The sequence below is a fragment of the Podarcis raffonei genome, chromosome 2 (assembly GCF_027172205.1).
Source record: "Podarcis raffonei isolate rPodRaf1 chromosome 2, rPodRaf1.pri, whole genome shotgun sequence".
NCBI lineage: Eukaryota > Metazoa > Chordata > Lepidosauria > Squamata > Lacertidae > Podarcis > Podarcis raffonei.
The window spans coordinates 125606813-125620800 of record NC_070603.1 but is presented as its reverse complement, the minus strand read 5'-3'; the positions used below and the strand labels follow the sequence as shown (position 1 = coordinate 125620800).

Sequence of the window (13988 nt, the reverse complement as noted above, 5' to 3'; positions counted from 1 at the left end):
AATTGGTTGGAAGCCACTCAGAGGGGCAACCCAGTCAGATGGACAGAATATTATTATTAATATTAATGTTATTTTATCTGTGCAAGTTACATTGAGTCCTGGCTTGGGGAAAAGTCAGGATATAAAAGCAGCAGCAACAATAACAAATAAATCACTAATAATATAAATAATAATAAAATATGCAGGGTGGGGAAGGGCTTGCTTATGGGGGGGTCTCTCCTTGCTCAGGGGATTCAATCCTTGGAGGTTTTTAGGCAGAGCTTGGCTGGCCGCCTGTCATGGACACTTTGGCCTGAGATTCCTGCATTGCTGGGGTTGGTCTAGATGACTCTTGGGGTTCCCTCCACACCCTACAGCTCTCTGATTCCTTGGCAGGGCCCCGCAGGAGAAACAGGCCAGATGGGGGAGAGGGGCCACCCCGGCCCTCCTGGGCCTCCCGGAGAGCAGGGCCTGCCTGGACCCTCTGGGAAAGAAGGCACAAAGGTAAGCCCTGGGCAGGGGGAGTGGGGTCTGGGTGCGAGGGCAAGGGGGGCGGTTTTGGAGGGGGGTCATGGGCAGCCCAGCAGGGGGAGGCGGGGGTGAGGTTACGGGGAAAATCTAGGTGTGAGGCTGCTCAGTCACCCAGCTCATGGGGCAGAGCCCGCGGGTCCCTGCAGAATAATAATAATAATTTTTATTTATACCCCGCCCTCCCCAGCCCAGGGTCAGGGCGGCTAACAACCGATATAAAACAAATTGATTGAAATACAACTTAAAAAACAAGATTAAGCACAACATTAAAATGCAGCCTCATTTCAGTAGAAACTCAAATCAGAAACTTTTTGGGGAGGAAAACGTCAAGTCTTCACCAAGGCCAGCTATCCAGACTGGTCCTACGTGGGCCAGAAAAAATGCCAGGAATAAAGGAAGGAGTCCAGCCACCAAAGTTTATTGCGCAACAGGTTCAAAGAGGAATTTTGAACCCTGAGGATGGGGTGACAAAGACTTTTAAAACTTTCCCACCATATCCCAGAATACAGTTCGTACAGCATCATTGATGCATCATTGCTACATCACTGACATGTCGCAAAAGGGGAGGGGTAGACAGGGGTTAAAGGGACGCGGGTGGCGCTGTGGGTTAAACCACAGAGCCTAGGGCTTGCCGATCAGAAGGTCGGCGGTTCAAATCTCCGCGACGGTGCACTCCCGTTGCTCAGTCCCTGCTCCTGCCAACCTAGCAGTTCGAAAGCACGTCAAAGTGCAAGTAGATAAATAGGTACCACTGCAGCAGGAAGGTAAACGGCGTTTCCGTGCGCTGCTCTGGTTCGCCAGAAGTGGCTTAGTCATGCTGGCCACATGACCCGGAAGCTGTAAGCCGGCTCCCTCGGCCAATAAAGCGAAATGAGCGCCGCAACCCCAGAGTCGGCCACGACTGGACCTAATGGTCAGGGGTCACTTTACCTTTACCTAGACAGGGGTTACATAGTTTAACCTTAGCAAACCTGTCCGGGCAAGTCCTTGGTACAAGATTAGCATAAGCAGACATGTCAGGGCAAGACCCAGGTTTAAGATGAGCATAGGCAAACACCTCTGAAGTCCCACCACCCAAAGTACAATAGAACTTCCTTTGCGTGTCTGGACCCCTTGGCAAGTCTGGTGATGGGATTAGGCTTTCCTTGGCCAACAATCAGCTCAGCAATTGTCACCCCTGGGCACTTCCTGGGGTAGGAGGTGTGCATACAAGTCTTCATGCTTGGGGAAATGGCAGGGAAAAGACGCACCTAGTTTTTAGAGGGGGAAAGCAAGGGAAACAATTTCTGTGCAGAGCATGTAAGCAGCTCTCGCTTTTCTAGCTTTAAACTCTTCCGTCCCTCCTCCCGCTTCGCTGAGAAGCCAGCAGAGCAAGAGCAATAGGTGCGCGGCGCCTCTTCTTCTGGCTTCCCAGCAAAGCGGGATGAGGCACGGAAGGGAGCTCTTACAAGGGAGCGCTGAGCAGAGCCTGGCAGCAGCTCTTTCCGGCTTTTCCAGGAGGTGTGGGAAGGGACAGAGGGCAGCCCGTCAGTCCCTTCTCCCTCCTCGGGGAAAAGCCGCCAAGAGCCACGCGGAGCGTGTGTGTGGCTCTTGGGAGTTTTTCCGGGAGGTGGAAGAAGGGACTGACGGGATGGCCTCCCACCTGCATTCGCTCCATAAGACGCACACACACATTTCCCCTTACTTTTTAGGAGGGGAAAAGTGCATCTTATGGAGTGAAAAATACGGTATTTTTAAAGCCACGTAACTTCCCTGAGCTGTCAAGTCGAAAGGATACATTTATGCATAATATCTGTAACATTTAACAACTTTAAAGATGTGGGGCCCCCCTGTAATTTCCGTAACAGGGGCGAAACAGGCTCCCAAGCTCTCTAAGGGACCCGCTACCTTTCCCGGGGTGAAAACATCCAAAGCGGAACCCCTTTTTGGGGTTCCAAGTACTGCGCTAGTTAGGCTCAAAAGAGGAGGTTGGAAGCTCAAGCTGTGCTTGCAAAGGTCTAGAAAACTTCCTTGGAAATCCCCTTTACCCTCTAAGCCCCGCCCCTGGTATCACAGGCTCCGCCCCTTAGCACCCAGGCCCCACCCAGTGCGCCCCAGAATTCTGAGCCTCAGGATACCTGCCCCTCTTCCCCCTTTGAGGACCCTGCCATGATAGATTCAGGCCCCCCAGCCCAAGAAGAGGGAGGTCCGGGGTTTGGGGGACTCCGGCCAGGATTTTGGGGGGTCAACGTGTCCTTTGCCCCCCTCTATGTTTCAGGGCGACCCCGGCACCCCTGGAGGACCCGGCAAGGACGGCCCGGCTGGACTGCGAGGCTTCCCCGGAGAGCGCGGCCTGCCTGGAACTGCCGTACGTACTTGGGGGGGCTTCTTCCATGGGGTTGGCCTGGGAAACGTAGCCTGGGTGCGGGGGGGGGCACGGCGTTTTGCGGGGCAACAGTCGTGTCTGCTCTGAGGGCTGAGATTAAACTGCCAGGAGCTAAATGTAGGTAGAAAAATACTCAAATGCCACCACGCAGGGTGTAGCCAGGATTTTTGGGTTTTTTTGGTGGGGGGTAAGAACCTCATTTTTATTGATTTTGGGGGGGCAGCTGCCCCTCTCTGCCCCCTCTTGGCTACACCCACGGTGCAACAACACAAATCTAGTCAGTAAGAGCACAACAAGTTAAAAGTTAAAAACAAACCTGGGGGTCTTTTCGGGGGGGGGAGTCCTCTTCATTTGCCTGCGTGGGCCAGGCAGAATAGAAATAATTTCAGCAGGTCTGTGGAAGTTGGCATGGAAAGGGCCCCCTGATTCTCCAGTGGCAGAGAGTTCCGCAGGTTAAACACTTTCTGTTGGAGGAGATGCCAGGAAACAGGGACTTCTGTTCATATGTGGTGGGGATGCAAATATGTACAATTTTTTTTTGTGTGTGTGAAAGGGTGTTTAAGGAGATGACAAAAATCACTGGGTTAAAGCTGACCAAAAGTCCAGAGGTAGCGTTATTATCAATTTATGATGGGACAGAAGGTTCACAGGCTAGGAATTTATTGACAGCTGCACAAATTATTATAGCCAGGAAGTGGAAGGGGCAAGCGGAATATAAAATGGAAGAATGGTATAAAGAGGTCTGGGATATAGCTATTAATGATAAATTAACATGTGCCATTAAGGTAAGATGGGGAATACACAGGAGGAATGGTGTTGAGGAGATACGGAAGGTGTTTGCAGAATCTGTACTGTTAAAATGGAAAGTTCCGCATGCTACAATGACTTAGGGCCAGGCTGTCTGAAAAAACGTATTCCTTCTTATTAGGCTGCCCAGGTTTTGAGATCTTTTTTGGGGGGGCTTTTCTTGGTCCCACCACCCTCCCAGGAAGACTTGGGCAGGACAGGGCCTTCTTGGTGGTGGCTGCTCCCAAGCAACTTTGGAACTCCCTGCCTGGGGAACCCAGACTGGCTTCTGCCTTGTTGTTCTTCTGCTGGCAGCTGAAGGCTGTTTTATTCCCACACTTAAGGTGTGTTATTTTAGGGGCCCCCCAAAGCTTATGTTTTGCAAATTTCTTCAGTGAGGGGTCTTAAAAATATGTTTTGGGGTGTGAGGCATTCAAATCTGCTATTATTTTTGTGACTGGGGAACATTAGATGAAGAAGCCCATAAACTGCTTTTGGGAAACCAAAGAATTTAAATTTTACCTTCTGAAAATGTCAGGTGCTGCTAAATGATTATTATTTATATTATGTATTATTAAATACAAATATTAATATATAATATAACTGCAAGTGCCTGGCAATAATTTTTAATGATTTCTATTCAGTTTTACACACATTTTGCTCACCAAGCAAAACTGAGTCATATTAACTTCACCAAAATAGCTTCTGAATTCCCAAGTTCTGTTGCAACTTTTTAGCACCCCTCATTTTTTGAATGTGAGCATTGAAAAATTCACCACAGGCCTCTGGGAACTGGCTGGGCTTGTTTTCTGCTGTTTTTTTAGGAAAGCGTATTTCAACAATGCTGTGCTGTTTGTTTTCTTAGCAGGTTTGCTTTAATTCTATTAGAGTTTAAACGATTACCTTTTGTATGCTTTTAGCTTTTTGTATTTTACGTGCCTTGAGTCCCAAATAGAATTACTTTGGTTTATTTGGTTTATAATTATTGTCATTATTTGTTAAATTGCTTATACCCTTTTTAGATTCTTTTAGCTTCTTTACTGAAAAATAGAATTATATGGTTGCATCTCGGGGTTGCGGTTCATAGCAAAAAAAGACAAACTAAAACCCCACATTGCCGTCTTCAGCAGTGACTTCAGAACAGAGGGACACCCTGCCACTTGACCTTCACCTCCCGCGCCGCCTTGGCCCTGCTGCCGGCGCTGATCCTTCGTTTGCTCACCTGGCTGTTTATATTTTACTTAGCTGTGATTCCTGCTTCACAAGGGCGGGTTGGACTAGATGACCGCTAGGGTCCCTTCCAATTCTGCTTTTCTCTTATTCTGGCTTATTGCTGAGGTTGTGTAGCCTTTAGAAGTCTCTGCAGCACTTCAAATGAATAAAAGGGGGACGGAAGAAGGACTGGACAAGGGGTGGGTGTTTTGTGCTTGTGTGTCTACTTGTCGGCCTGCCTCAAACTCTTCCCTCCAACCTTGCAGGGCGGGCCTGGACTGAAAGGCAACGAGGGACCCGCTGGACCCCCAGGACCCGCCGTGAGTGTTTCCTCCCCCCCCCGGCCCTGACACACCGACCCAATGCACGCCCTGCAGCCACAACACTGCCCTTCTCCTTGGCACCTCCTGACGTGCCGATGGAGCTCTGTACATGCCCAAGAGACCACATTCACACCCATATCTATTAAGAATTTCAGTTCTTCCCCAGTTTCTCATCGCCCCCCCCCCAGTCTTCCATTCAGCTCTCCACATTTTGCAGCAATTTGTGTGCTTTTTTTAAAAAAAAAGCACAAAAGGTTATCATCAGAGGAATTTTTGTCGCCAGCCTTTTCCCCCCAGCCTACAGAAGAGCACCTGCAATTAAAATAGAGAATAAGGAAGCCCACCAAAACATTTCAATAGTGGAGAGTCAAAGCAGGAGGGGAGGGGAATTGCTGTCTAAATGGGTCTGTCGTCGTCTCCATGTTGGATCTCGCGTTTGGCAAGAGCCTGCGTCAGCTTTGAGCATCCCACTGTGCTGGGGTAGTGCAGTGTGGCTCCAGCAGAGGTGCTCTGGGTACGGGCCCCTTTTCTCCTGTACTCAGCCTCTCTTCAGGACACTCTTTTCATCTTGCCTTCCAGGGATCCCCAGGGGAAAGGGGGGGCCCAGGGCCAGGTGGCCCCATCGGACCCCCAGGAAGACCAGGCCCTCAAGGACCCGCTGGCTCGGCTGGGGAGAAAGGCGTGCCTGTGAGTAGGGGGGAAGGGGCAGGACTCATGGGTCTTTTCGGGAGGAAGGGAGGGTAGAGAAAAGGCAAGCAGAGCGGGGAGAGGGGCAGATGGTGGGGTATGGCAGGGGCCCCCCCAAGTTTTTCTGGAGGGAGGGGGAATGTAATAAGGACCCCTCAACACTCCCCGGATTCCTGGGTCATGTTGATTAGAATCCTAGAATTGTAGACTTGGAAGGGACCCCCAGGGGTCATCCAGCCCAACCCCCTTCAAGGCAAGAATTTGGTGGAAGAGACGCAGAAACTGCAAGTGGCGCTTGGGGTCAAGAACTCTGGGGCGCCCCAGGAAAGGGGGGTGGGTGGTTGAGATTCCGGGGTGAGTCTCGGGGGCCCTCCCCCTCACTTTTTCTTTTCTTCCCCAGGGCGAGAAAGGTCCCATTGGCCCCGCAGGCCGCGATGGCGTCCAGGGCCCCGTCGGGCTGCCTGGCCCCGCAGGGCCTCCGGGGGGCCCAGGTGAGGATGGCGACAAGGTAAGAGTCTGGAGCGCGGCATCTCCCCTGCCCGTTGCCCCGGCCTCTGGGCTGGGACTCCCCGGCTCACTCTCTCGTTCTCTCTCTCCGCAGGGCGAAGTGGGCGATCCCGGCCAGAAGGGAGGCAAAGGAGCGAAAGGGGAGCACGTAAGTCGGGGTCATCTTGAGACCTGTGGGGCAGGGCCACGAAATGCGTTGGGTGGGGCTCTCCATTCATGCCATTCGCCTCTTTCTCTTCCTCCCTGCAGGGGCCACCGGGACCCCCTGGGCCACTGGGTCCTCTCGGGCAACCAGGAGCCGCAGTAAGTCCTCAAGTTCATTTTACAACCTTGTGTCTGGTGTCATTCAGGAATTTTAAGAATGCCCCTCCCAAAAGACCCCCCCAAATCAGCACAGTTATGGTTGGTCATATTCAATATAGCGGCCAGTTTTAGCTGAACAGATGGTTGCCTCCAGCTAAATCTCCAAACTTTTGGGGGCAGCCACACAAGTTCAATAAGCTTCCCACCATACCCTGTCAAAAACATTTTTCAGAAGAGCAGTTTGCACAACCCGCTAAGGAAGAAGCAAGACGAAATTTGAAGAATTGGGTATCTTTCAGAAGAAAAGGAAACTGGTTTAGTTGAGAGTGATTTAGTTGTGATTCCTGCATTGTGTGTGTGTGTGGGGGGGTTCCAGCTTGGGTGACCCTTGGGTGCCCTTTCTATGATTCTTGTCTTTCCCCCTTCAGGGCGCAGACGGAGAGCCTGGAGCGAGGGGCCCCCAAGGCCACTTTGGCGCAAAGGGGGATGAGGGAACCCGAGGGTTTAATGGCCCCCCAGGGCCCATCGGCCTGCAGGTACGCCCAGGGACACCCTGAACGGAGGGTCACACCTCTCTTTCTCCAACCCTCCAACCTGCACCCAATTCCCCACTTGGTCATTCAGCTCCCTGGGTGGCCTTAGACCAGTCACTCTCTCCCCACCTAGCCTACCTCACAGGGCTGTTGTGGGGGTGAAACGGGGGGGGGGGGACACCATGTACTACCCCACCTCAAGCTCTGCAGAGGGATGAAGGCAGGAGAGAGATGTCATGATAAATAACCACGATTGCTCCTGCCTCTTGACAGGGTCTGCCTGGACCATCTGGGGAAAAGGGGGAGAACGGTGATGTGGGCCCCATGGTAAGTTTTTATCTGTTTACAATTTATCTGTAAATATTCAATAAACCATTTCCGCTCTTTTTTAAAAAGTTTGTAATCTTGATTTCTTATTCTTCCGGTAAGTTTTGCTATTTCTTCATAACCCGTAAGTTTTTGTATCCTGGGACTTCTTCTTCTTCTTTCAATTTCTGGGCAAGTAACATTCTTGCCACTGTAGTTGCATACATAAATAAGTTTCTCTACAATTTAGGTAGTTCTGTCCCTATACAGGCACCCCTAATGGTGGTGTTTTGGGGTTCCTTATTCTAACTGCACTGCAGGTTTCCCATTGGGGTACTTGGTTGGCAACTAACCCAGCTGCCAAGCCCTTCTCATCTTCCAGTGGAACCTCCAGGCCCAGAAGCAGTCTATCTCAACTCCTAGGTTCTTTGGAGCATTTGAGCACTATGAGGACAGGAAGGGGGCCTGATGTTTCCTCTTGGGCCTGATCCAGCTGATTTGGAGCTCTTCGGCTCTTTTTACGTACATATCTGCTGGACGGCTGGTTCGCTGCCTTGACCAGGCATGACTGACCTGTGGCCTGCAGGCCAGAGCTGCCCCATGGGAAGTGGCTTCCCAGCCGCTACAGCTTTACCCCCTGATCAGATGCGGACATAAAAGATCCCTCTGCCTGCTCTTGACCGATGCCCATGGCCATCTGCCAGGGATGCTTGAGATTCCTGCCTTGTGGGGGTGGACTAGATGACCCTCGGGTCCCTTTATCATGCTGTGGTTCTATGATCTTAGTATGAAGACCAGAAGGGTGAGATTGGGGACTAAGCCCTCTGCCTGCTCTTTAAGAGGTGAACCTGTGTGTCGCCCCTTTGAGTTTGGGAGCCTAAGAATAAGGGGGGGCATCTTTTTCTGAATATTATGAAAATGAAAACAACGGGCTCTCTTGCTCCCCTCCCTTTACTGCCTGTCAAAAGGAGAGTGTTTGCTAAGAGCAGCACATTGGTCCTTGAGTCCGACTTGAGCATCAATCACCCACAGAGCTACCCATTAGCTCGGGTGCTAATAATAAATACACTTCTCCATGCAGGGACCCCCAGGACCCCCCGGACCACGTGGCCCAGCCGGACCCTCTGGAGCAAATGTGAGTGTATTTCTCCTTCCACAACCCCCAACTGCTACACCACCACCGCCCGTTAACTGATATTCAGCATGGACTTCTAGTCTAACAATTTGGGGTCTCTTTTTCCTTCCCACACAGGGTCCCCAAGGCCCACCAGGCGGCGTAGGAAACCTTGGCCCCCCAGGACAGAAGGTGAGTGGCTGGGAGACAGGACTCCTGGGTCCTCTGGGGAGGTTAGTTGGGAGTGGGGCCTGGGAGCCAGTATCCCTGTGTGTTCTGAAAAGCAAATCTGGTTTCCCTGGAGCAAGAAGGGAACGAGGAGGAAGCAGCTGGAGGGAAAGACTCCTGGTTTCGGTTGTCTCTATACTAATGCACAGAGCATGGGAAATGAACAAGATGAACATCCAACTGTACGATCCTATGATGCAATGAGTAGGGTCTGTGTGTGTGTTTGGGGGTCTGGGGATGAGTGGGTATTGATCTCCTCTTCCTGGTTCTTGGTTCTCTGGATGGCGGATGAGCTGTGAGTCTCTCAAACGGACTCCCCCCCCACACCTTAGGGATCTCACTCCCCAGGTATTCATGATCCCCTCCGAAGCCCCCCAATTGCCCCCACTACCTAGTGAAAGTTCTCTTGAGCCTATTATATTATATTCACTGTTCCCAAGTCTATTTGCAGTGAGGGGCGTGTCCTGGAGAGAACCTCAGGGGCCAGGTTGAGAGGGCTGGAGGGCCTGAAATTCAGAATGAGTAGAAACACACACACTGGCTTGGAGTAAATGAAGAATGGAGGGTGGGAAGAGCTTTGGACCCACACCGACACAGCCCTCAATATCCTTCTGTCGTTTCAGGGTGAGGCAGGAGAGTCGGGAGGTCCTGGTGTCCCTGGAGAACCTGGTGGCAAGGTAAGAGGCCCCCTCCCCCTCCCTCCTTACCTGCCCCATCCACCACCTCTGCCACCACCATTGCGACACCTGTCCTGCCCAGCACCCCTGATGGGATTGATTGACAGGAGTGAAACCCGCGTCCCGGTGAGGGACAGGGGAGAAGAGTTTGATTCTCTCCCCATTTGAAGGCAAATCATTTCAGTTCGGACTCCCCAAAACCATACGAGGACCAAAGCGCAGAAGAAGCACCCTTTGAAATGTTGTGTTGCTTCCAATTGGAAGGGGGAGAAAATGCCATCATTATTAGAATAGCAAAGCAAGCTCTGTGAGTTTGTGGAAACGGCAAAATTGACGGCAATCGTTAGAGGCCATTCAAATCAGAGAATAATTAAAGAGTGGGATGGAGTGAAGGAATACATGAAAAAATATGGTTCCGGAACTGGAATATTAATAGATAATGTGTAAAACATTCAGGGGTAAGCAAGGAAATAATAAAAGAATCAATTGAATAATTATTAAACTAAAACAACACAACAAGATGGAAGAAGTTTTAAAAATATTGAGATCACACATGGGTGAAGGGGAGTGGGGAATTTATAAAAATATCTAATATAATATTTCTAATTGCGTTGCATCTATATATAGCAAAGGGAAGTCTCTAGCAATTAGGTGTATTTTAATCTAGTCAACTATGGAATAGGCTTAAGCTACAAAACGAATATGGATTTTGAAATTGATGTTTGTAATTCTTTTTTGGTTTTGGAATAAAGTTAAAAAAAAAGTAAAAAATGAAATGTTGTGTTGCAACAAGGTGCCCCAACTAACTCATCTACATGAGGGGGCAAAGATCAGTGCAAAACAACAGACAAAAACAGGCAATATTGAAGAAGAAAAAAGTCCAGTGGCACCTTAGAGACCAACTAAGTATGTTCTGGGTATAATCTTTCGTGTGCAGGCACACTTCTTCAGATACCATCTTCTTCAGATACCAACTGTACAGGCACACGAAAGCTTCTACCCAGAACATACTCAGTTCTGGGCAATTGTAGCAATTGCTACTGGGCAATTTTTTTATTTATTTTGACTGCATCAGACCAACATGGCTACCTAACTAGAATGGGCAATATTGTTATCAATCAGTTGAATTTGTGTCCTGCCCTTCCTCACTTTGTGCCGGAGGAAGTCACTTTGCCAAAATGTGTGGGTTAGGCACAAACAGCGTGCAAAAATGCCCGTGGGGGGAGAAATTTGTACTAAAATGCTGATGGGAAGGACTTTGAAAAAAAATAATAAATGTGGGGAAGCAGGCTAAAGATCGGAGAGACGGGAAAACTTGTACATTTGCCTGTCCCTCATCCAGGTTCACCGTACAGAACTTTAATGTCTGACATTTTCCCTCCCAGCCCCCCAAATCCTTCATGGCCCTCCATAGACGCTTCCTTCCCACAGATGCAAACGACCCACTGCCTAACCTCAGTGCGGCCACCTTTTCTCTCTGCCCCTATTCAAGACCCAAATTTAAGGGCTTGGTTGCTGGACAAGGCAAAACAAATCCTTCTGGTGTCTCCTGCAGTGGCCAATCCAGCCCCCCCCCTGCCCTCCCCAGGGACTGGAGTCCCCCTCCCTCCACACAGCCCCTGGCATTTGGAGGGTAGACTGCCCCTGGAGCTGGAAGTCCCATTGAGCCGTTCTGCCTCACCGCCATTCTTCTCCCTTCAGGGCCCACGGGGAGAAAGAGGAGAGAAAGGCGAGACTGGAGCTGCTGGCGTGGCCGGGCCCCCTGGCGGGAAGGGCCCCCCCGGAGACGACGGCCCCAAAGGGAACCCCGTAAGTGGTGCTGCGAGGGGCGAGTCCTGCCTTGCCGGGGGTTGGACTAGATGACCCTCAGGGTCCCTTCCGACTCTACAATTCTGTGATTATCTGTTTCTATCTCCACTTGATTTCATTCCATTCTTGGGCGGAAGTTCCTTAAAATCGGGAAGGGGGCTGTCATTGAATGGGATGGAAAAGGTAAAACGAAGCCATGTGTCTGTTGGGAAGGAAGAGCTGGGCAACCGGGAGGGAGGGAGGGCTTAATCTCTTTTTTTAATTAAATGTATCTTTATTAATTTAAAATAAATACATTTATGAGGAAACAGACGTACATACAAGTAAACAAACATACAATCAAACAAATAAATAACATGAAAAATCAAACAAACCACCACACTATAAGATACAAGATTAATATAATTATCATCCTATATACTCCTGATACTGAACACAATTATAAAACTTACAGAGAAGAAATTTAAAACTGACTTCCAATTAATCTCACTGTACTTTATCTATCCATTACTTTATACCGCACAGTTACATATTTCTTATATTGTATCTTTTTACCTCCCTACGAACTTATATTTATACAAGACAGGGATCAGTCTAATTCTGCCAATTCCTTTTATTCCATAGTTTTCCAAAGATTCTTTAAAGATTCCCCAATCCTTATAGACTTTTTGTTTTGGCTGGCCTAATCTCTGTCTCTCACTTTTTTAGGGTCCAGTCGGTTTCCCTGGAGATCCGGGACCCCCTGGCGAAATGGGACCTCGGGTGAGTCATGGGACCGCTTTCCCTAGCAGTCCCCACAGAAGGGCCAGGATCTGACCTGGGGGCTGACCGTGACTTTGTTCCTCTCTTGCCAACAGGGCCAAGACGGGGCCAAAGGCGACCGGGGAGAAGATGGAGAGCCGGGCGAGGCGGTAAGCGCTCTAGGTCTGGCCGGAAAAAGGTTCCAGGTCATCTTCTGCTGGGTTTGGTTCCAGACATGATGCCTCCTGCGAGTCCACCCTCCTCTTTCCCCAACGGCGAAGGGTCTCCATCACCTTCTTGGCTTCCCAAGATGCCCTTCTTCCAGAGTCGCCTTCCCCTTCTTTGTCTTCTTCCCAATTCCACTCTTCCCTGCCCAGCGTGACCCCCTTCGCTTTCTCCCCTTTCCAGGGCTCTCCAGGACCCACTGGTGAGAACGGACCCCCTGGCCCGCTTGGCAAGAGGGTGAGTGGAGAGGGAGGGGCCTCATCCTGGTTGACCCACGAGTCCAACCTCAAGAGGGTCCAGGCCCTTGGGCATTGGGGGCCAGAGAGAGAGGGGCCCCTGTGCCTGGGGGCTGGCTTGGCATCTCTCTGAGCCCAGTGCCTCCGCTCCTCTCTCCACAGGGTCCGGCTGGCACCCCAGGCCCCGAAGGACGCCAAGGGGAGAAAGGCGCCAAGGTGAGTTGCCTGGTCGCCAGGTAAATGGAAGGGGAAGCCAGACAGGCAGGTGGCTTGGCTACCCTAAAGAAGAAACTATGGGATATCAGAGGGGTACCCAAGAGCCCATATAGAGTCTTTACGTAGGTTCTCTATTGGTAGGAGGAAATAACAGAGGCCAACCAGAGAATATTGAGAAGCAAAGCAGCTCATAAGCCTGATCTTTATTGATCTGTTGCAACAGGGTGCTCCCCTCACACGCAGGAAAGAAGGAGGACCAGAACCAAGGTGTGCCTGCCCTTATATAGACATGTTAAATTCCCTACCCTGGAGCTCAAGACCACCCCCAAAAACATCATGCATACATCACAGAAGGAGTGTAACCCAAGACCACTCCCTCAGATACATCATACCTACATCACAGAAAGGGCGGTCTACAGCAGAAATCTGAGTGCGTTGTTTATCTCCTGTTGTTGTATGTTTCCTGTCTGGCAGGTGCTCTGTTAATGCTCACTTGATTGGATACCCTGGGGAGCCTGGCCAGTCTTGTAATGACAAATACTTAGTTCCTGACCCAGGTCACAGGCTCACACCCTATTCATATCTTAAATGTGCCCTTAAGACAGGATTTGTGAAGGGAAAGACAATGGGGAGGCTTTTCCATTTTCCTTTGATCTTGCAGAGAAAACATTTGGTCAGTTTGGGAATCAAAAATGGTTTCAGGTCGGTCTTCCTGTGCTGATCTATGCACGTGCTTGGTCGGTACATTTATGAACATTTAACATATATCTAAGACCTTAAAATTATTATCACAGGGCAGATTTTTGTTTACAACTCTGTGTGTGTGTGTGTGTGTGTGTGTGTGTGTGTGTGTGTGTGTTGGGGGCTTATACCTTTCTGTTTTCCATGAGCTCCTTTAATATTTGAATTTATTTGCCCTGCACTCTAAGGCCACAGGGCAGGGGTTAGAACAACTGAAATATATTTTTACTGCTCTTTCATTTTTTAAAAAACAGATTTAGTGTTGATTTCTGCATTGCATGACCCCTGTGGTTCCCCTCCAATTCTGCAGTTTTATGATTCGTAACCTCCCTCCCTCCAGGCAAATCCTACTCCCAAAACCCCTTCAAGGACTTGCATTTCCCCAGCCCACTCCACATCCCGGTCGCTCCTCTTTGGCACTCTGCAGGGCAGCACAATCCCAGTGCACGTCTACTCAGGAGTAAGCCCC

General features: G+C 50.0%; 1 protein-coding gene across 6 annotated transcripts in view; it reads left to right on the top strand.

Annotated features, from left to right (window-relative positions):
- The window catches only part of COL11A2 (collagen type XI alpha 2 chain), a 93611-nt gene that overhangs the window by 64152 nt on the left and 15471 nt on the right, over positions 1-13988 (top strand). For all 6 annotated transcript variants that reach the window (XM_053378715.1, XM_053378718.1, XM_053378717.1 and 3 more), the window contains 17 exons: positions 376-483; positions 2768-2857; positions 5140-5193; positions 5776-5883; positions 6284-6391; positions 6485-6538; positions 6640-6693; positions 7122-7229; positions 7500-7553; positions 8614-8667; positions 8785-8838; positions 9498-9551; positions 11253-11360; positions 12069-12122; positions 12218-12271; positions 12510-12563; positions 12725-12778. In XM_053378715.1, the coding sequence (XP_053234690.1) occupies positions 376-483; positions 2768-2857; positions 5140-5193; positions 5776-5883; positions 6284-6391; positions 6485-6538; positions 6640-6693; positions 7122-7229; positions 7500-7553; positions 8614-8667; positions 8785-8838; positions 9498-9551; positions 11253-11360; positions 12069-12122; positions 12218-12271; positions 12510-12563; positions 12725-12778 (1224 nt within the window). The remainder of the gene's footprint in view (positions 1-375; positions 484-2767; positions 2858-5139; positions 5194-5775; positions 5884-6283; positions 6392-6484; positions 6539-6639; positions 6694-7121; positions 7230-7499; positions 7554-8613; positions 8668-8784; positions 8839-9497; positions 9552-11252; positions 11361-12068; positions 12123-12217; positions 12272-12509; positions 12564-12724; positions 12779-13988) is intronic.